The following is a 22,702-nucleotide window of genomic DNA, read 5'->3' on the forward strand; positions in this document are numbered from 1 at the left end:
TTCAACCGTTCTCATTGCGTTGTTCCCCGCCAAGAATCCAGGATGAGAAAGGCTGTCTAATGGATTTAAAAGCTGGCAGAATGTGTTAGACAGAGACCTTGGTGTTTCTGGTAAGATGAGAAGCAAGGGAGCTATGGATGAGAGCGCAGAAGAATGATACAGCCAGGGGCCTCTTAGCCAGACTTTGAGTTTCAAATTACATGTCCAGCTCCAAATTCTCAAGCAGATGAGGGCCTGGTCCTTTGCAGTTGAAAATCTGGAGGTAGGACATTTCTGTTTGGGCATTTTATTATCAAGCACAGATGGATCGTTGCTAATTGAGTAAAGACCTGAAAAATCTTATCTGAATTCTGATTTGTGGTTGCCAAATCCTTAAGCCAACACCTGCTGATGTAAAGATAAGCAAACTTTTTGCCTCGCATTCTTTCCCCTGATTGAAGGGAAGGTGAAGAGGCAAGATAATGGATGAGAGGCTCCCAACTATAATATCCAGGACTATTTCTAGAGAAGGAGGAAGCAGGACTCTGAAGTCTGCGCAAGGGCATTTGCTGGGTGGAGGGCCCCTTTGATCTGCCAGGAGAGTAAACTTCATTTCCATGGCTTCCTCTAAGTGACAACAATCTACTGACCTTTCAGGAGCATTCTTTTGGGATGTGGAGGAGGCCACAAGGTGCTTCTTTGGAAATTTTTCTCTTTCTTTTGATACAGAGTCTCACTCTGTAGCCCAGGCTGGAGTACAGTGGCGCAACCTTGGCGCACCGCAACCTCTGCCTCCCGGGTTCAAGTGATTCTCCTGCCTCAGCCTCCCAAGTAGCTGGGACTACAGGTGCATGCTACCACGCCTGGCTAATTTTTGTATTTTTAGTAGACACAGTGTTTTACCATGTCTATTTTTAGTAGACACGATGTTTCACCATGTTGGCCAGGCTAGTCTTGAACTCCTGACCTTAAGTGATCCACCTGCCTTGGCCTCCCAAAGTGCTGGGATTGCAGGCATGAGCCACCACTCCTGGCCACTTATTTGGATTTAACAGGGGAATCACTTTAGCCAAACAACTAATTAAACTGCTCTGCCCTCTAGAAAATGGACTGGCGATCAGTACAGCCAATGGAGAAGCATGTGTTAATCTTCTTGTTTCTATCAAGAGGCAGAGGTCTGATTCAGACTTTGAGAAACGAGGAATGGACCCTAGATTTTTTTTTTTTTTTTTTTTTGTCTGCAGAAAAAGACCCCTTTCACTTATTCAGGGAATATTTATCAGCTGCTGCATGCCGTGCTCTGTGCTAAGCATGGGCAACATAGTCCCTTTCCCCTTGGGAGGAGCTGTGGCGCTAAGCCATTAACTGGGCTCACCAATCCCAAAACTTTAGCTTTTGCTGCTTTTCCATCATGTGTTGCTAGTGTGTTTTTTCAGTTCTCTGTGGTATGTTATTTGCTGGTTATTATGAGTTTCCTTGATCTTTGAACACTTCCTGGGAGGACCAGTGATTTCAGACTTCCAGAGGTCATTAAAAAAATAATAATCAGGGCTGGGTGTGGTGGCTCATTCCTGTAATCCCAGCACTTTGGGAAGCAAAGGTGGGTGGATCACTTGAGGTCAGGAGTTCAAGACCAGCCTAGCCAAAATAGTGAAACCTCGTCTCTACTAAAAATACAAAAATTAGCCAGGCATTGGTGGTGTATGCCTGTGGTCCCAGCTACTCAGGAGGCTGAGGCACAAGAATCACTTGAACCCGGGAGGCGGAGGCTGCAGTGAGCGAAGATCACACCACTGCGCTCCAGCCTGGGCGACAGAGCGAGACTTTGTCTCAAAAAAAAAAAAACAAAAGAAAAGGAAAAAGTAATCAGGCCGGGTGCGGTGGCTCACGCCTGTAATCCCAGCACTTTGGGGGGCCGAGGCGTGCAAATTGCTTGAGCTCAGGAGTTTGAGACCAGCCTGGGCAACATGGTGAAAGCCCGTCTCTATGAAAAACACAAAAAATTAGCCAAGTGTGGTGGCATACGCCTGTAGTCCCAGCTACTCAGGAGGCTGAGATGGGAGAATTGCTTGAGCCCAGGAGGTGGAGGTTGTAGTGAGCCGAGATGGCGCCACTGCACTCCAGCCTGGGTAACAGAGTGAGACTCCATCTCAAAAAAAAAAAAGAAAAAAAGTGCCAAAGGACCATTCACTCAGCCCCAAACAATGAGAAGCAGCTTCAAGAGGGGGGCTGTTAAGGGTTTAATTGAAGAATTAATATTTCCTTTGGGAGTCTTAGCTCCTCTGAGATGATGGAGCAGCTTTCATGCATGTGGAACTAGCTCTTCTGGGGTGGGACCATGGGAATTTTCAGCCATCTCTGTTTTTTTCCTTTCAGTGTTCAAGGAGAAACCTAAATATCCCCCCAGCAGGGCCCAATCCCTGAGCTATGCCTTGACCTCTCCTGATGCCTCGTATTTAGGTTCCATCGCCCGGCTCTTCAAAAATCTCAACTTTGTGCTGCTTGTCATCACCTATGGTAAGGTGTCAATGTGTCTAGGAATGCATTCGAACTGGAAATGTTAGATGAGAGGCCTGATGTGTCTTCATATATTACTCTTTCTAAATCCCAAATGTGCATGTAAAGTTGTCGTCTAGGGTCAATCCAGAGGACTCAGCTATGCCCAAGGGCCTTTGCATGTGTTGTAAAGTCCACCTAGAAAATAATTTCTTCCCATGTCAGGTTATCTGACAAATGCCTGTTGGTCCTCCAAGTCTCATCTCAGTATCACTTTTGTAAAGCAGTAGTAGGTAACTTTCCCTCTCTTACCATGCTATTCCTTGTACATCTTAGCATCTGTCATTAAAAAAAAATTTTTTTTGCAAGTCTATTTCCCTCTTAGACTGAACTCTCTAAGAGTGTGAATTTATGTTTTTCATCTTTATAGTTCCTCAGCAGTGGCTGGCCTTGAGTGACTATTCCAGTAGTTACTGAATTAGTTAATTAATTAATGCATGCATGCGTATATGTGTCTTGCCACATGAGTCACTCCTCAACCAGTCCTCCCTCATCCTGTAATTGACTTCTATTTTATCTGAATGCACAACAACATCCCTCTTTCATTTCATTTGCTTGGCTCTTGGAAAGATAAATTGGAATCTTTATGCTAACGTGTTGGCTTTCTTTCCCAGCATGGTGTTTCTTTCCCAGCGTGGTGTTTTCTGTATCTTATTTCAAACCTGTAATAAGATTGTTGGATCGAACAAGGGCAAAGACAGAGCCTCATGGCATTCCACTAAAGAGTGTCCTCCAGATGAATGCCAGTCTATTAGTTAGTACCCTTAGTTCAAGCTGCTACATATCTACCCACCTTTATTGCTATTCAGCCTACATTTGGTCATTTAATCCACCAGTTAAAGTTTTATTAAAACTAAGAGTTAGCAAATCTGTGACATGTACAGTAACCATATGAAACAAAGAAATGAAATTGGTTTGACATGACTTATTCTTAGTGAATAACTAAGATAAATAACTAAGATAAATAGTTGGCCATGGCTTCATGTTGCCTGTAGACTCAAAAGCTATTGTTTTATAACAACAGTAGTGCTTACTATGTGCCAGGTGCTTTTCATATCTGATGTTATTTAACTTCCAGTACACCTGTGTGATGTTGGTACTAAAATTATCCCTATTTAATAGATGAGGAAACTAAACTCAAAGCGGCCAAATAACTAGCCCAAAGGTCACACAACTTTCAAGTGGCAGAGCCAGAGTTCAAATACAAGTTTGTCTAACTCCAAAGTCTCATTCTTTTTCTTTTTTTCTTTTTTTTGAGATAGAGTTTTCCTCTTTTTGTCCACGCTGGAGTGCAGTGGTGCGATCTGGGCTCACTGCAGCCTCCGCCTCCCTGGCTCAAGCAATTCTTCTGCCTCAGCCTTTTGAGTAGCTGGGATTACAGGCACGCGCAAACATGCCCAGCTAATTTTTGTATTTTTAGTAGAGCCGGGGTTTTGTCATGTTGGCCAGGCTGGTCTCAAACTCCTGGCCTCAGGTGATCTGCCCACCTTGGCCTCCCAAAGTGCTGGGATTACTGCACCCAGCCAAAATCTGCATTCTTAATGCCTGTTCTGTAATTGCTGATGTTCCTTCTTAGAATTGTGCCAGAGTTTCATTTCAGGCTCCTCAATACATTTTATCTCAACTAAAATGTTTATCTGCTGAGACACTAGATAAGAGGCGGCTTCATCCTGGTAGAGGGGCAATCCTGTTTTTCAGGCATACATAGAAATTAGGTGACCTTTCATCTGGAATAGCTGTAGATGACCAGGTTCATCTTCAAGATCTTTGTCCTCCATTCCTCATTTCCTCCAGTTTCTCAGTTCTCTGAGTATGTCTCCCCATTCATCCGCAAAATAAAGACAGAGTTTCCAATGCTTAGAGAAGTCCAACTAAGGAAGTTACAAGTTCCCCATCACTGGGAAATATTCGAGCATAGATGGGACTAACCACTTGGTGGGAATGTTGTAGGGGATCTCAGGCTAAAGATGGATAGTGAAACCAGATGACCTTTGGGGGCCCTTCTAGACTCAGGATTCCATGACTCTAAGAGCATTTACTTTCGCTAGAGTTGGACATTGTGAGTGCATTGACCTCTGACAACCATAAACCTTGTTGCATCTAACAAGAGGATATTTGAGGCCTACCTGGGATTCTAGGGCAGATGAGTGCTTCATAAAAATTTTTTTGGCTGAAAATGGTGACAGTGGTGATAACTGGGCAATGGTCCCATTCCAAAGGCTGTGGTCCTCAGTGCTGGAGGTTGTTGGTGTTAGGGCCAGGTCACTGACTCATGAGAACAAGAAATAGAGAGAAAATGTACCAGAAACATTGTTGCTCCCGGTCATCGAGGGGCTCAAGCCTAGGCCATGCTGTGGGGAGCAATACTGCTCCTCCCCCTTCCTCTCACATGGCTGGTTGCTTACATGGTCTTCAATCTGACAGAGTAGTTTTAATCCTGTACCTCTGGACACTTTTCCTTATCTATTTGATTAAATTATAACCTAGGAAATAAATAGGAAAGCACTTCTTGAATGGTGGAGTAAGGACCTTAGAAAATCCCCTCCTCTATAGAAACAAGAACAATGGCAAAAAATATCAAAATGAATTTTTTCAGAACTTTTAACAAATGGCTTGCAACAATCCAAGCAGCATTTATTCAAGAGAAATGGCTAAATATCTGTAAGAACAGTGGGCCTTGTGTTTTCGCTTGCCCTATTCCAATCCCCTTCTCCCAGGCTCTGCAGTAGCCTTGACTACTACAGCCTTGCAGCCATGGGGCTGTGACATCCAGCAGCCTCACAGCCATGGAGCTGTGAAAACCAACTGTCTCATAGCCATTGGAGGGAGCAAAATCGATTTGGAGCTCCATCCCTGAGAATTACTATTTGACCTACCTAGCAGGTCCCCGGAAAAGCCCTATTCATAGGACATGTTGTTATTTAACCTGACTTGGAGTTTGCTCATGGGAAAAGCCCTATTGCCAGGGCCTTTGTTGAAAATGATCAATGGCACTGCTTAACATTGTAGCTGCCTGCAGTGGGGATAACAGTTGGGGTGAACAAGAGGCTGGCTGAAAATGTTGAAAGGAAACTCTGGAGAATGTGATGTCCATGTGGGGTTCTTTGCCAAAAAGAAAATGATTCTTAGACTCAATCACAGATTTGAAAAAATTTTTGATGGAGGAATCATGTTAATTGCTTTACATGCATTATCTCATTTAATTTTTCAAAACAAACCCATGACATAAGCCCTTTGTTTCATTTTATACATGAGGAAACTGAGGCTCTAGAGTTTTAGCTTCTTGCCCGTAGGGCAAGAACTATAGGCATCTACTCCAACTGTTAATCTTCGCTTTCTTTTCCTACTGTGTTTGTTCCAAATTAAAACAAACAAAAACAAAAACAATTTTTTTTTTTAAAACAGAGTCTTACTCTGTCACCCAGGCTGGAGTGCAGTGGCATGATCTCAGCTCACTGCAATCTCTACCTTCCAGGTTTGAGCAATTCTCCTGCCTCAGCCTCCCGAGTAACTGGGATTACAGGTACCCGCCACCACACCCAGGGAATTTTTGTGTTTCTAGTAGAGACAGGGTTTCACCATGTTGACCAGGCTGGTCTTGAACTCCTGACCTCAGGTGATCTGCCCGCCTCAGCCTCACAACAAAAACAATTTTCTAAAATGCCCTCTATCAATTCAACTAGATGCTTTGAAATCCTCCAGAATTGCCCCAGTTCTCCTAATCCCCTTGCAGTTTCAGATTGGACTTTGAAGAACAAAATGGTTCATACTTTTTACATTGTACACGTAGTGTTCGTATTTAGCTCTGAATTATATGCATTTAAAGAGCATGTGGCTGGGAATTAAGCAGGCAACAGCATTTCACAGGCACATGTATTGGACATGGGTGGACATGTCTTGGGTTAAGAGCCTTGAGTGCTGGACTCAGAGTTGGCTCATAAGAAATGGGAGGTCTGAGTTTTGGCATCAGCTCTGCCAGATACTGAGTGTACCTCCTTCTTCCATCTGTGCTGCCCATCCTCCATCTCTTTAATACTCTCCACCCCCACTAGAAAACAGTAATGACACTTACTTCCCACTGGAGTGTTCTGAATGGAAGTGAAAGCTTTTAATGCAGTTGAGAATAAAGACATGGCATGCCTCCAGACTTCCAAGTCTGCCATTGCCAGACTGCAATGCTATTGCATTGGTAAACTTACTGATTTCCAGCGTTGCTTCTTTGGTCCAAACCAGATTTCACTAAGAGGAGGAGTAACTGTCCTGCAGCTGCTGGTATTGTATTTGTAGTGGCTTTTCAAGTGGTTCTCCCAGCTGATGAGTCAACTGCCCAGAACTGAGGTGCAGCAATAATTGAAGGCCTTGGAGGAAATCGAGGGTCCAAGTGTTGCTGGCTTTTCCCTAGACTTCTGGCTACACTCTTAGAGGTAGGGTTGAGAGATAAAATAAAGACCATCCACTTAATTTGAATTTCAGATAAACAACAAATACTTTTAATATAAATATGTCTTATGCAATATTTGTGGCATATTTATACTAAGAACTCTTATTTATTATAAATGTATTTATTTGCTATTTTTTTTCGAAATCTGGCAATTCAGTTTAGAGGGGGAGAGGTGCAGGGGTGGAGCTCGTGCTTGATGTTGCGGAAATATCATATCAGTAAGAAACTGCCAGTAAAACACCCTCCCTCTCTCCTTCAACTTTGGCAATGCGGGAAGACTCAGGGAACCAGAAATTCCACCTGTCTGCCAGTGTCTTTGGTGTGTTTCACAGTAGGGTAGGGTGGGATGGAGAAAGGAACCTTCCTCTGGCTACCTTCTCTTTGTGTCTCTGGGTCTTGCATTCACATGGCCTCCTCTAATGTCTTCTTATCAATGGCATAACAACTGCCCTGTTGAAAAGAATTGTTGAAAAGTCTTCTCTTCTAGAAAATGGCATACTCAAAAGGCATACTTTTTCCATAGTTATGCCCCAGCCTTGCTGCCAGCAAGATTATTCACGCTTCTGAATAAACTTCCAGTGCCTCTGGCATCTGAACTCAGAGCCTCAACTTGTGTATCCCAAGGTTCACCTTCCCTTGGGGCTCTCAGCACTTTATCATTATTCCACCTACATGGGCCTAGGGAGGGGGCTTCATGCCCCCTCTAAAATCCTGGCTGAGGAGTGGGCATAAAATCCTTTTCTGGATTCCCAGGAGCTTTGCTGAGGTCAAGCCGGCCCTTTAAAACAAGGACTAACGGGAAACACAGAATAACCAAAACCCAAAGATATGATCTGGGGTCAGTGCTTCCCAGACTTCCCTGAGGATAGGACCCCCTGGGGTGCTTGATTGAATGTGTGCATAGATTTCTGGAAATTCAGATTCAGAAAGTCTGGGTTGGGGCCTAGGAATCTGCCTTCTACCAGCATCCCAGAGAATTCTGACTTGCAGCAGAGTTGAGAACCTCTGAGGTAGCTGTGTGATGGGTCTTGAAGCCCCTTCCCATCCCAGCTGCCTCCATGTTAACCCCACCACCTGGGAGCCTGGGTCTGGTCCCTGATCCTTTGTACTTTGAAGGCCATGTATTCTCAAATTCCAGACATTTTAACAAGTGCATTGGGGTTTTATTGTTGTAGTTGCTAAAGATGCAGATTCCTGGGCCCCATTCCGAGAGATTCTGATTCAGTAGGTCTATGGTAGGGCCTCAAAATCTGCAGTTTTAAACTTTAAGGAATTCTAATGTCAGTAGTCACTGGAACACAGTTTGAATAAAATTGTTATTGGCTGGGCTTGATGGCTCACACCTGTAATCCCAGCACTTTGGGTGGCCAAAGTGGGAGGATCGTTTGAGGTCAGGAATTCAAGACCAGCCTGGTAAACATAGTGAGACCCCACCAAAATTTTTTACAAAGAAAAAAAATGTTTTTGACAAAGGCGAGAAAGAGACTCAGAATGATGACAGAGTCCTTTCTGCCTCTCTAAAGCCTGCCTCCTCAGTAAGTGGCACTACTCCCAGGTGACTGATTCCAGGAATGACCAGGCCTTTCAGGGAAGATCACATCTTCTCTTCCCTGGCCCAGCAGGCTCACCTTGCTGAGGATGATCAGACCTGAATAGAATGCAGTCATCTGTACTCCTGTAAGAGGTACTCACTCAGGAAGGAGCATGCATTTCATTCCCGCCCTTCTGTGTGGGATGCCCAACCCCTTTGTTTGGGCAGTAGAGTGGACTTACGCTGGTTAACCGTGTCTGGCAACCTTTGACAATATGGTGAGGGACATCTAGACCAAAGATGGATTCAGAAAACATACATAAGCTCCTGAATCCTCTAAGGTGGGGCTGCAGAAACAGTGGAACAGATTGGCAGCCTTCCAGGATGAACCCCTGCTCTTCCTTCCCTCCCGCCGCCCTTTAGCCCCAATTCAGTCTCCTGTCTGGCCTGGAGCAGGGATGGCTATTGTTTAACCACACTGCTCTAGGGAGCCAGTGCTTCCACCTGGAGCATGATCAGAATCACCTGGGAGGCTTGTTCAACTGCAGACTGCCGGGGGCCTCACTCCCAGAGTTTCTGCTGCAGTAGGTCTGGGATGGAACAGAGACCACACTTTGGAAACTATTTCGTTAAACCATTGAGCCCCAGAAAAACCACTCAGCTTCAGCAGTATGGGTCAACCTGTTCAGGACTCTGTTCCCCAGGCCTTTATCAGGACCAGTGAGCACTGGTGTATTTTTTTTGCTCCCAGTCCTTCTGGATAATTTCCTTTCTTTTTCTGTGGATTCTGCCCTCCTTGGCTCATCCCAGTTAGGAGAGCAGCTGTTCCCCTGAAGCTAAGCCTGAGTTGGAACATTCCTTGCCCTTTGCAGTGTCAGGCTAGGGCAGGCAAGAGGCTTAGAGAGGAGCGGGAGGAATGAATGGGAAGAGGGGAGGAGACTATTTTCTTTCTTCTCCTTCCCACACTCCGCCTCACTTGGCTTTTCAGGAATGTCTCCTTATGGGACCTCTTCACTTGGAAATGGACTTTCTAAGTGGCTGAGTATGTGCTATGAAGGTTAGATGGGAATGCTGCTTGAATGAGATGTTGCTGAGAGCCTCATGATCATTGCAATCATCAGCCTGTCAGTTGTAGTGACGTTTGGGGACATGTCTGGGTTTGTTGGCCCACTGTGGCTCTGTGCTGCTCAGGAGACTACATTGAGTCCAACCTTGTTGCATCCCTGGGGTGAACTGCTGGGAGAGGCTGGGACATGAGGAAATTGTTCATGATCTGAGCTGGGAAAATCTGATTCAATAATCAGCTTTGTGAGGATGTAAAGCAGAGTGATTAAGATCAAGAAATCTGGAGCCACAGGGCCTGAGTTCAAATCCAGCTCCATCACTTAATACCTGTGTGATTGCAAAGCAAATTATTTCCCGTTTTGCAAGATAATTTGACCTTGCTTAACTTTGTATCTTTTACCCCCTGGGAACCTGATAAAGGGAGTATGTCAACTACCTTTAGGCAACATTGCTTATGATAAAAATGTCCTCTGGTGATACAAATGGACAGAGAGACCTATTCATTCTTGTGGTAAGCCATTCTTTATGCTTCTCTGAGTACAATGACTCTTTTCACTGGCCTGTCACTTATGGGGCCCCTGGAAGCTACCCCTACGGAATTGTTACAAGTAATAGTGGCGCCTGTGAGCATTAAGCCAGGGTGGTTGCCATACCCACCTTCCCTTGCACCTTAGCCATCATCTGAAAGACAGTAGCTTCCGGAAGGCTATATGAACTGGGGTTCTATATAGATGGAATGGATATATATAGATGGATCTATATAGATGGAATGGGGTTCTAATCCAATGGAATGGATTGGTTCCATTGAAGAGGAATTCCTGAGGCTGCCCTGCCCACAAGCTATGTGTCCTGACTTACACCCTTCCAAGTAAATCTAATATGGAGTGTGCCGGTGGTAGTCTTGTGAGCCTCAATGTTTAGTTAAAGGTAGAAAGACCCCCGGTGGGCATTACGGAGTGGCTGTGCTTGTTATTTTAACTGTGTGTGCATCTTTATTATCTCTAAAATGGTGATGATAATACTACCTACTTTCCAGAGTTGTTATAAAGTGTCTAATCCATAGGTATGTGCAGCTGCCATTGTCATCATCATCATCACCATTGAAGGGAGGCCAGGAGGCCTTTTCTCCTTTGGGTCAGTTCCAGTCTCAGCTACTCACTTGCTGTATGGCTTTGGCCAAATGACCTTATTCGCTAAAGATACAGCCTTTCACAGCATATTCTAGGTGCTCCTTTGGTGAATGAATTGGTAAAGTAGGAGAGTCAACTGAATGCTCTTTAGGATCTCTTCTAGTTTCATGTAATAGATTTTGTGTGACATTGACTCAGCAAAGAAAGTTGGAGGAGGAATGGAGAAAGAGGAGAGAAATCACCTGCAGAGGGAGTGGTGTCAGAGGTCAGAGGTCTGGAGCAGCCTCAAGAAGGGGCAGGGTCATCAGGAGGGGGAGGGTGTCCAGGACTCCTACTGACCACCCCTTAGATCTACCCAACGCTTAAGAAAAATGTAGATGACTCTGCCCTGGGAGTAATACTCAACAGAGTCTATTTTCCAGGGCAAATTAAAGGGATCAGAGAGCAATAGGGTGTGGCTAATGGAAGGTTAAATGGTTACTTTTGGTTGTTTTGAAGTATTTCTTTGAGAAAACTGCAGAGTAGCCTCAGACCTGCCTGGAGTTTTCTTCTCTGAGGATACTGCTCAGAGTGGCAGTGAGATGAGGATTTCTGCCCACCCCCCAAATGCTGGGGGAGAAGTTAACAATGGCCCCAGAAGAAAGCTGACCCTAATGTTGTATTTCTCGCTCCCTCCTTCAGGTCTGAATGCTGGTGCTTTTTATGCCTTGTCCACTCTGCTGAATCGCATGGTGATCTGGCACTACCCGGTAAGGGAGTTCCCTAAGCATGTTGGGCCTCAAGATGATATAGTTTCTAAGTCTGTCTTGGCAGGACCTGGGATGACAGTTAAGTCTTCATTCCCCCCAGTTCTAGGTAGCGTGATATGGTGGTATGCTTATGGGATTTGGAGGGAGATGGCCCTAGATCTCAACCCTAGCTTTGGTGGTACTAAACTGTGTGATGGCTTGACCGTGTGACAAGCTAGTTAGTGTTTCTGAGATCTCATTTTTTTTTTTTTTTCTGCAAAAGAAGCATAATTACTTCTTGCAAGATTCTTTTTAGGATCAGAGAGTAAATAATGACACTTGTGTATGTATACATAATTATATATGATACATGTATTTATTATACAGCATAGTGCCTGGCAACACTGTTGGCAAATATATATATAAAATATTTCTGAATTTAAATGTTTCCAGAACCCACAAGGGCTGGGCTGGATGCTGGGAATGGAATACTGAGTGGCCTGGAGTCAGGAATACGGAGATCCAACCCTCTTTTGAAAGGACTAGGCTCTCACTCTTGCAGAAGTGATAGGCTATGTGGCTAAGTGTTCTAGTTTTGGAGTTCAAAGGCCTGAGTTCAGATCCAAGCTTTGAATTTAACATATGCCTTGTGACCTTGGGCTAGTAGGTTAATCTCATTGTGCCTGTTTCTTCATCTGCAAAATGGAGAAGACTGACTCCTAACCTTACGATGGGGAATGGCGAGGAGTAAATGAGATAATGATATAAAACCTTAGGCATGGTGCCTGGCTTATAGTAAGCACTCAAAAATATATAACGATTATCTTTCCATTCCTCTTGGCATTGATAGTTCAAAAAAACCTAAAAATAGAAATTTTAACATATATATTTTAAATTCCCCATCTGTGAAATGGAATTAATGACAGATAAGATAGAAGAGTTGCTGTGAGGTTTATGTTTTTTAAAAAATTTGCCTAAAAGTAGTTCTAAGAACAGATTTGGTTCATCCTTGTCACTCCAGCATCCAATATCATGCACACACAGTCAGGGTTATATTGTTGGGAGGAGTAGTTATTCTAGAATTTTCTCCTAGGCCATCTTCTTACAGGCCATCTTGTCCTGATACATCCTGAATATTGACTCTGATGGAGCCTGAGTTACCCGCCTTTGTTCCTTCACCCCATGGTGACTGTGCTCTGTCCCGGGTCTTGTCCCATCCCCGGGTGATCTTTGGGGCTATGGTTTCCCCAGGGGGAAGAAGTGAATGCTGGAAGAATTGGCCTGACGATCGTCATTGCAGGAATGCTTGGGGCTGTGATCTCAGGAATCTGGCTGGATAGGTCCAAAACCTACAAGTAAGTGACTCATCCTCTTGGACTGAGAATTGGGGACCTGTTTTTTGAAATGACATACTCATAAGCAATGTGACTCCAAGTCATTGTTTGGAGATCCTAGTGGCCAAGCACGTCATTCAAGTTTGACTTCTCTGAACCCAGTTTCCTCATTTATCAAATGAGGGAAGCTATACCCTTCTTAAGATCCCCACAGGATCTTAGAAAGATGAGAGCTACTGGACTTGAAGGCCTAGCATAGTCCTCTTCCCCATCCCCACTCTCTAAGTAGCTTTGTGAAAGCGGCAGAGGAGGGAGAAATGAAAATGAATGGGAAAAAAAATCTCAGCAGTGGAAAGTTTGTGGAAACCCCAAAGAGTGGAGATGAGGAGGAGGTGATTTCACTGCCCTGTTCTCATGGCACCTTGTGGACCCCATGGGGTTAACCAAGGTGCTCTGAGCTTTCTCCAGTTTGCAGTGTATATTATTTTGCAATTATTTATACCTTGTTGGTAAATATTGTAACGTACTTTGGATCTGAACGCCCAGTGCATTTCTAAGAGCCTGGAGCTATTTTAAAAGATTTTATCAGGCTGGGCGCAGTGACTCACATCTGTAATCCCAGCACTTTGGGAGGCCGAGGCAGGAGGATTGCTTGAGTCTAGGAGCTCAAAACCAGCCTGGGCAACATGGTGAAACCCCATCTCTACAAAAAATAGAAAAATTAGCTAGGCATAGTGGCACACACCTGAAGTCCCTGTTACCTGGGAGGCTGAGGTAGAAGGATCGCTTGACCCAGGAGGTGGAGGTTGCTGTGAACTGAGTTCACGCCACCGCACTCCAGCCTGGCTCAAGAAAAAAAAAGAAAAGAAAAAGTTTTATTGGTGTGCACATGGGTAAAAAAAATTAAAAGGTTTTAGTGAATGCCAGGCCACCACCCATCCCATGGATGCCAAATCAGCAGAAGAATCTGCATTTGTAGAAAGCAGCCTGGGTGCCTCCATTCAGCAGCTGGCCTTGGAGAAAATCCTCTGGCAAACAGCAGCCCAACATCCTTCCCTTGTGATTTTCCAGTGCTCCCCGTTCACTGGGTACTCAGTTAGCACTGGCTGGCAGGGAAGCTGCTGGGCTGTACTGTACTGGGGCAGAGCAGTGTCCCCGGCTGCTCTGTCAAGGCCTCCAAAGTTCCCAGTGTCTGCAGGCAACAGACAGTGGCAGACCTGTTCTCTGCCACACAAACCCGCTTCTGTGAGGCTCTGGTCAGACCAGGTCTCATTCTGGCTGCCCTAATCAAAGGCCAATTGAGACCATCCCTAGGGAGGTGGCGACGAGGAGCCTGGCTCGGCTTAATTACTGCTGGCAGGGCTTGGCCGCCATCTCATCGCTGCCATCTGTTAGTTGCTTGCTTCAGCCAGACACAAGAGCAGTGAGGACTGGTCATCCCCAAACCACTGAATAGTGGTGTCCCTTTTTCCAGGGCTTGCTCTGCAGCAGGAGGAGGGAGGGATTGGAATGCTGGCTGGGCTGGGACATGGGCAGCCAGATGATTCAGATGAATTAGAAAAGATAATGAGAGGACTGGGAAGGCCACTTTCGCAGCCCTCTTCAGAACCTAGATGTCACCAGTTCCTAGCGTCACGTGATGTCTAAATCCAGTGGTCAGCACAAGATATTTTTCTCCCTGTGCCACTACCCAGGCAGAGAAAAGGCAACTCCCAGTGGGACGAGAGCTCTGTGATCCCATGATTTTGGAGCCAGTCCTCGTCACGAGAGCTCTGTGATCCCATGATTTTGGAGCCAGTCCTCGTCACCCTAAGGCTCCCAGATTTGTCTAGTTTTGTTTGGAGGTTGGAAATTGGGTGGTGAGTCTGTTTATCTCGGACTGGGACTACAAATAGTTTTTCTAAACTGGTCAGTGGTTTAGGATGAAGCTATGGTTAAAGCTTCATCCTGGTGAGCTTGTGGGATCATCGGGCAAGACTGGCGTCCATGACGTTGCTTTCAGCAGAGTTGGTGAGAAGAGTGTGAGGGAGGAGCGTGAAGGGAGGAGGAAGCTCCTCTACCCTTAGCAACTGCTTTGAAGCACCAGGTGGGAGCAGCATCCTTTGGAGATTCTGATCTTGAGCTTTTCCAAAGATGCAACCGCATAGTGCATCGTTATTCCCGCATGCAGTAGCAGCCAAGGGACACTGGTTTCAAATCCAGCTCTGAGTTCACATCCCAGCTCTGCATTTATTCAGCTGGTGACTTTGGACAAGTAACTTGAGTGGCCTGAGCTTCAGTTTCTTCATTGGTAAAATGAGAAATCGTCAGTTATTTCTTACAGGATTTTTGTAAAGGTTGAATTGAAATAATAAATGCATATGAAGTGCTTCACAGAATCTGGCACTCAAGAGATGGAGGGTTTCATTTGACACAACCATAGTGTGCCGGTTGGTGCCTCCACCATGATTCTGGCTTCAGGGGTGATGTGTAAAGAAAAGCTTTAAAGATTTTGGCCAGGTACGGTGGCTCACGCCTGTAATCCCAGCACTTTGGGAGGCCAAGGCGGGCAGATTATGAGGTCAGGAGATCGAGACCATCCTGGCTAACACGGTGAAACCCTGTCTCTACTAAACAAACTACAAAAAACATTAGCCGGGCATGGTGGCGGGTGCCTGTAGTCCCAGCTCCTCGGGAGGCTGAGGCAGGAGAATGGCGAACCTGGGAGCAGAGCTTGCAGTGAGCCGAGATCGTGCCACTGCACTCCAGCCCGGGTGACAGAGCAAGACTCCATCTCAAAAAAAAAAAAAAAAGAAAGAAAGAAAGAAAAGAAAAGCTTTAAAGCTTTCATCATCTGAGTCCTGATGTTCATGGTAGGGGGGCAGAGGGATGTGCAGTGCCTGTGCCCTGCCTTAGGTAGTGCAGGGAAAAGAACGCAGGTCAAATTGCAGGAGTCAGGGCTGCAGCAGAGTCCTAGGTGTGCAACATGGGAAGAGAACTGCTGGAGGGGCACAGGAGGGGTGAGCCTGAAATAGAAACCAAGACTTGCTGATGGTACTCCTGAGGGGACCGACACAGGGAAATGTAACAGGGAGTGGGCGAAGATAGAGAAGGTTTCTCACATTGGCTTTGGAAGTCAAGCACTCAGTTCAGGCCGAGAGAATATTCTCTCTTAATTCCTGCTCTCTGGAGTGGAGTAGTTCAGACTCAACAGAAAAAGCTTTGCTGGGCCAGGCGCAGTGGCTCATGCCTCTAATTAGAACACTTTGGGAGGCTGAGGCGGGCAGATCACCTGAGGTCAGGAGTTCAAGACCAGCCTGGCCAACATGGCGAAACCCCATCTCTACTAGAAATACAAAAAATTAGCCAGGCATGGTGGCGCATGCCTGTAATCTCAGCTACTTGGGAGGCTGAGGCAGAAGAATCACTTGAACCCAGGAGGCGGAGGTTGCAGTGAGCTGAGATCACGCCACTGCACCCCAGCCTGTGTGACAAGAGCGAAACTCCATCTCAAAAAAAAGACAAAAGATAAAAAAGAAAAGAAAAAGCTTTGCTGGGTCTATTGGTCTGTTCAAGTAGGGACAGGAAGAACTTGTAGGTGACAGAGAGCATTGCCCAGCATTGTCATGGGTCTTGGGATAAAGCAGACAAGCAGAATTGGACAGCTTCTGGGGTAGTCCTGAACGTCGCCACCACCTCATCATGGCTGATGTTCATCCTGTTTTTTCTTTTTTCTGGTGAGGGATGGGAGAAGGAGAAAGGGCTTTGCCCTTCTTGTCTGTGGCTAGGACATGACAAGTCAAGGGGCAGCTTGATATTGTTGAGTGGGTTCTACAGAAAGGGAACAAAGATATCGTAAGATGGCTTCATACTTTACTAGTCTTACTCACCCTTTGTAGCATTGATCATGATATAATTAAATAATTTTTTTGTGTGATCATCGTCTGTCAGTGTCCATCACCCTCATGGAGAGAAAGTTCTATGAAAGAAAATGTCCAAGAACAAGGCCAGGCCTTGGCCTTGTAAGGCCTGTAATCCCAGCACTTTAGCAGGCCAAGGCAGGTGGAGCACTTGAGGTCAGGAGTTCGAGACCAGCCTGGCCAACATGGCAAAACACCATCTCTATGAAAAATACAAAAATTAGCCAGGCATGATGCGCACAACTGTCCCAGCTACTCAGCAGGCTGAGGCACAAGAATTGCTTGAGCCCAGGAGGTGGAGGTTTCAGCGAGCTGTGATCACGCCACTGCACTCCAGCCTGGGCAACAGAGCAAGACACTGTCTCTGAAAACAAAACAAAACAAAACTCCAAGAACATAGCAGAGGGCTTGACATGCAGCAGATACTTAATAGATGCTTGTGGAATAAATGAATGAATGAGCCTATTAAAGTCAGAAGTGTTTGATTCAATTTCTTTGCCTCTACTTGTAGAGAGACAACCCTGGTAGTCTATATCATGACACTGGTGGGCATGGTGGTGTACACATTTACCTTGAACCTGGGACACCTGTGGGTAGTGTTCATCACTGCTGGCACAATGGGGTAAGTTTCACCCTCTGGCTGATTTATTAGAAAACACCACGCCATGGCTCCCAGAGCTTCCAACATCCTAGAATGCAATATTGATGCCTTTGCTGCCTTCTCACTGACCTCAGGAGATATGGACATGGTGCCCAGGGGTCTTGGTAATACTTGTAGTACTTCCAAAGGCAGCCTGGGCTGTCTGTTCTTTTGAGATGGAATGAAGCATGAAGCACACCCTTTGTGACCTCTTGGAGGCTAGAACCTGTTTAGAGTCTTTTTCAGCTTTGCCTGGACAACATGGGATTATGGAAAGTACACAGGGCTTGGAACCAGAGACTGGGTCCTGGTCTCAGTTTTGCTGCCGCCTACCTGTTAGACCGTGGGCACAGCACTTAACCATTCTGAGCCTCAATTTCCTCATCTGTAAAGAAAGATAAGAGTGGCCTGCCTTGTCGAGTTGTTGGAAAGATTGAGAAAGATAATAGGTATGAAAGCATCAAGAAGCGTGGTGCAAATGTAAGAAATTAAAGTTGCCGGGTGCGGTGGCTTAATGCCTGTAATCCCAGCACTTTGGGAGGCCAAGGCAGGCAGATCACAAGGTCAGGAGTTTGAGACCAGCCTGGCCAATATGGTGATACCCCGTCTCTACTAAAAAACACAAGAATTAGCTAGGCACGGTGGCACACACCTGTAGTCCCAGCTACTTGGGAGGCTGAGGCAGGAGAATTGCTGGCACCTGAGAGGCGGAGGTTGCAGTGAGCCAAGATCGAGCCACTGCACTCCAGCCTGGGAGACAGAGTGAGACTCCGTCTCAAAAAAGAAAAAAAAAAGAGAAATTAAAGTTGGAATTTTCTAGACCTGTTGTATGAGAAAACATAGGAAACAATACCTCTTTCACAGGAGTCTTTGTTCAGCTCTGCTTCCCAGTTATAGGCAGTATATGAGAGAGATAGAGAGAGAGAGAGAGAGAGAGAGAGTGTGTGTGTGTGTGTGTGTGTGTGTGTATGTGCATGTGAAAGAGAGAAAGAGGGAGAGAGCTTGTGCTGGCACTCAGTCCTCAGCTGGCTCCTCTCTGGATGGAAATAAGGAGGACTCTAAGCTCCTCCTTCCAGGTCCCAGAGAGCCACGGAGATGCTGCTCAATATCCAGGAACTTCCCACTCCCAGCACAGGGCCTGTGTACCCAGGACATAGTCTGTCAGCTGAAGGTTGAACACACCAGGCATCCTTGCCCCTTCTGTAAATGCTGACTCTGGCTGTCACTGATGGCAAGATGGAGAAGCAGCAAGGGCTCCCAGAGGCCTGCTGAGCACAAGGTCTCCCTGTGAACTTCTTCCTGGCCTTCAGGGGTGCCTCTCTCCTTGGTATGACCACTTAGAGGATGCCCAGATCATTAGAGGGCCTAGTATGTCTTGGTGGCAAGAAACAAAACAGCAAAGGGAGTCCTAAGGGAGGAGGTGGGCTCCCCATCCTTCTTGTTCTGGAAGTTCTTCATCCTCTTGTTTCTCTGGTCTGGACTTCAGCTTCTTTATGACTGGCTATCTCCCGCTGGGATTTGAGTTTGCCGTGGAGCTCACATACCCAGAATCAGAAGGCATCTCCTCTGGCCTCCTCAACATATCTGCACAGGTAGAGCTCGTATTTCCTGTTTGTTTCCTGACTGGAAGGGCATTGCATCATGGCAGCTCAGTTCTTCCTCACGAGTTAGTTGACTGGGCCCTTGTTTCCTATCTTCTTTATGGCTTTCCAGGTATTTGGGATCATCTTTACCATCTCCCAGGGCCAGATTATTGACAACTATGGAACCAAGCCTGGGAACATCTTCCTGTGTGTGTTCCTTACTCTTGGAGCCGCCCTCACTGGTGAGTTGGAGCCTGAGGGCAAGATGAGGCTCAGGTTGGCAATTTGGGACCCTAGTGTCTCAATGGAGCAACAGATAGGGAGTACATACGTAGGGGGGCAGATGGAAGGGTTTGTTGGGGAATCTGTTTGGGAGGCAGCACATTGTTTTGGTAGAATGAGCATGGGTTTTGGAGCCAGAAGACTCATGTTGGAATCCCAGACTGTGACACTGACTTCCATAGCTATTGACCTTGGACAAGTGGACCAACCTCTGGGAACCTCAGTTTTTAATCTGTAAAATGAGGATTGTTGTGATGATTAGAGCAATGTGTGCAAAGTCCCTGATCCATAAGTGAAGGCCACTGTCATTGTTGGCTTCTGCCTGTCAGGGACGGCAGTGATCCTCGGGCTCTCTCAATTTGGCTGATGGTGCCCTCAGCCACCAGCTCTCTTGACTATCTGAAGTAAGTTTGGGATACCTGTGACCCTTAGGAAATGAAGGTTTCTTCTCTTGGATGAACGTGATAACTGTGTTTTTGTCTCTCTTCCTTCTCAATCTATCAACCTTAGCATTCATTAAGGCAGATCTCCGGAGACAGAAAGCAAACAAAGAAACTCCTGAGAATGTGAGTATGTGGGAGCTTTGTGGGGCTGAGATCAGGGTCCAAGGCTTTTGATGAGGATGTGGCAACATAGATAGGGCAGGGAGAACTCCCACAGGGACTGGTTTTGTCATAGCTGGGAGACCAGTTCATCACTTACACATGGTATCCTAAGACTTTCCTCAGTGGACGTTTTTGGCATTGCTTTCTTGCTACCCTTTCTTGGACTCTTCTCCCACTTCCTACCCTCTTCCTGGAGCCCCCGGCCTCATCCCCAGAGTGTGTCACTGTTGTCACAGTCTGCTGAACAGCACCCCTGACTGGATCTTGAGCCAAGTCCTGAGGCTCTGGCTCCACTGCTTTCAGCCTGGGTTCAGTGGCTGGGGAGGAAGGGGAAGCCTGGCTCCACCACTCTGTCATGGCAGTGGTGGCCCTAAGGCTGTGACTCTCCTGGAATGTGACAACTCCTTAGGCAGGGCCATGGGGACGGAGCCAAAGAGATGCCAGTAGGGCTCTGAAAGGACAAGTCAGGAAGCAGGAGCTGGCGAGGTAGGAGAGGAGAGGACCAGGAGTATGACCTAGAACAGAAAAGTGTTTTCCATCTGTTCTACCAGCCAGGAACCACTTTAAACAAAATGTTAGGTATCAAATCTGAGTGATGATTTGATAGGAAGGAATTTCAAATCTGAGAAAGAGTAAAGGTAAGATATTTCTTCAAAAATTAAAAAAACTTATAGAGGTAATACATGCTTTTTGTAGAATAAGTAAAAAATACAGAAAAGTGTACAAAATAAAAATCATACTGTAATTTCATCATTTAGAGATGAGATGCTTTTTTTTGCATTGATTGCTGCATGTCTGTATCCACTTATAATATATACATGGGTATATGAATGTGTGTATATAAATGCATATTTTTAAACAAAAATAAAACTGCTTTTTTCACTTATTGCAAGCACTTTATCGGGCAACTAGTCTCCTACAACATACTTTTTTTTTTTTTTTGAGACAGAGTCTTGCTCTGTCACCTAGGCTGGAGTGCAGTGGTGCAATCTCAGCTCACTGCAGCCTCTGCCTCCTGGGTTCAAGTGATTCTCATGCCTCAGTCTCCCAAGTAGCTGGGATTGCAGGTGCATGCCACTATGCCCAGCTAATGTTTGTATTTTTAGTAGAGACGGGGTTTCACCATGTTGGCCAGGCTGGTCTCAAACTCCTGACCTCAAATGACCCACCAGCCTTGGCCTTCCAAAGTGCTGGGATTACAGGAGTGAGCCACTGTACCCGGCCTACAACATACTTTTAATGCCTGCATAGTGTTCCTTTATATGGATAAGCCATGATTTATTTAGCAATTTTCCTGTCTGTGGACATTAAGGTTGTTTTGAACTGTTACAAATAATATTGTGATTAATATGTTGGAAGCCGAATCTTTGTGCATGTTCTCAAGTACCGTATTTCCTGGAGAAATGGATTAATGGTCATGCCCATTTCAAAGACTTTGGTATGTGTTGCTAAACCGTCCTCTAGAAAGGTACTTTGAGTACTAGCAATTTCTATTGCTAGGCAGTCATGTGAGTGTCAACACTGACTATTTTTCATTTTGAAAAATCTTCGCCAATTTTCTAAGGCAAGAGATATCTGTAAGGGATATTTTTAGTGTTTGAAGGATCTGTGTTGGCAGATAGATGATAATCTTTAGGTCTTTACTATTTGTCTTTTGCTATTACGTTCTAGAGTTGGCAGGCAGCAGCAGACAAGCATGTGGAAGAAGGAGCCTAGAACAGGAAATTCGCTGGGGAGACAGGGAAGGCCTTTCAGCAGGAATGACATTCTTTAGTTCTGTGTCAGGGCCATAGTATGGCCACCGTGGAGATGGATTTTTCACCCACACTGTGTACAAGGGGACATAATGATTTGGTACACTGGCCGGGCGCGGTGGCTCATGCCTGTAATCCCAGTACTTTGGGAGGCCAAGGTGGGCGGATCAGGAGTTTGAGACCAGCCTGGCCAACATGGTGAAATCCTATCTCTACTAAAAATACAAAAATTAGCCAGGCTGGTGTCGCAAGCTTGTAATCCCAGCTACTCGGGAGGTGGAGGTTGCAGTAAGCTGAGATCGTGCCACTGCACTCCAGCCTGGGTGACAGAGCAAGACTCCATCTCGAAAAAAAAAAAAAAAAGAGAGAGAGAGAAATGATTTGTTACACTTTGGTAAATATATGTACAGTGAGTCTGGGAAAAGGTGCCTAGTGAAAGGTTTCAGTTTGGAACGTGACGTATTATGTCAAGTGACATGAGATTTTGCTGTGTTGACTTTATAACCTGTGTTTATGTTGGCAGACATAGGCAAACAAAGAAAATAAAAATCACCTATAATCCTGCTTCCCAGAGATAACCTAGTAGCATTTCCAGTGTTGTAATCTATGGACATGCTTGTGTATATTTTGTTTTCTATCCTGCTTATTTACTTAGTATAGCTTGATAACATTTCTACACTATTACATTATACCACAACCTCATGTCTACTGTGTATTTCCATCTCACTCAATATTTCAGTTGTTCCACTATTTCATTATTCTTGCAGCCAGCTCTTTGTGCACATGGACCAGGTTTGTTAATCAAGGTTACAATTGTTGGCTCAGTCTCTTTTGAATGTGGGGTGCTGGAAATAGCGCTGAGTAGGAATAACAGCCTTAGGTTCCAACAAATGGTGCTCACCTGTCTTGTGTCCCTGGATAATTCACTATGTGTCTGTAGACCTCCCTGGCATCTGTAGCAGCATGGTATTATGGGGGGTCAAAGTCATGCTGGGACTGACACCAGCAAGGAAGCCAGGGCCATCACAGAGCAGCCCTCCTCTGGAGCCATGACATTACACACCCCATGACAGCCGGTGTAACTCGGAGACCTGCAGACAAATTCATTGTCAGAGTCAGGTGAAGACTGGGCACACAGCAGATCTGGCCAGACCTGCTCTTTCTAATCAGTGAGA

General features: G+C 45.7%; 1 protein-coding gene across 3 annotated transcripts in view; it reads left to right on the forward strand.

Annotated features, from left to right (window-relative positions):
- FLVCR2 (FLVCR choline and putative heme transporter 2) overlaps positions 1-22,702 on the forward strand; it is a 71,225-nt gene that overhangs the window by 45,268 nt on the left and 3,255 nt on the right. For 2 of the 3 annotated variants that reach the window (XR_008513115.2, XM_002824956.5), the window contains exons 3-9: positions 2,356-2,496; positions 11,384-11,451; positions 12,682-12,785; positions 17,175-17,285; positions 18,790-18,895; positions 19,017-19,128; positions 19,679-19,734. Coding sequence is in view for 2 of the 3 variants with exons in the window: in XM_002824956.5 (XP_002825002.1) it covers positions 2,356-2,496; positions 11,384-11,451; positions 12,682-12,785; positions 17,175-17,285; positions 18,790-18,895; positions 19,017-19,128; positions 19,679-19,734 (698 nt within the window). In the remaining variant the exon portion in view is untranslated. The remainder of the gene's footprint in view (positions 1-2,355; positions 2,497-11,383; positions 11,452-12,681; positions 12,786-17,174; positions 17,286-18,789; positions 18,896-19,016; positions 19,129-19,678; positions 19,735-22,702) is intronic. The other variant, XM_024231328.3, reaches the window with a different exon arrangement.

Source organism: Pongo abelii, chromosome 15 (genome assembly GCF_028885655.2).
Source record: "Pongo abelii isolate AG06213 chromosome 15, NHGRI_mPonAbe1-v2.0_pri, whole genome shotgun sequence".
Lineage (NCBI taxonomy): Eukaryota > Metazoa > Chordata > Mammalia > Primates > Hominidae > Pongo > Pongo abelii.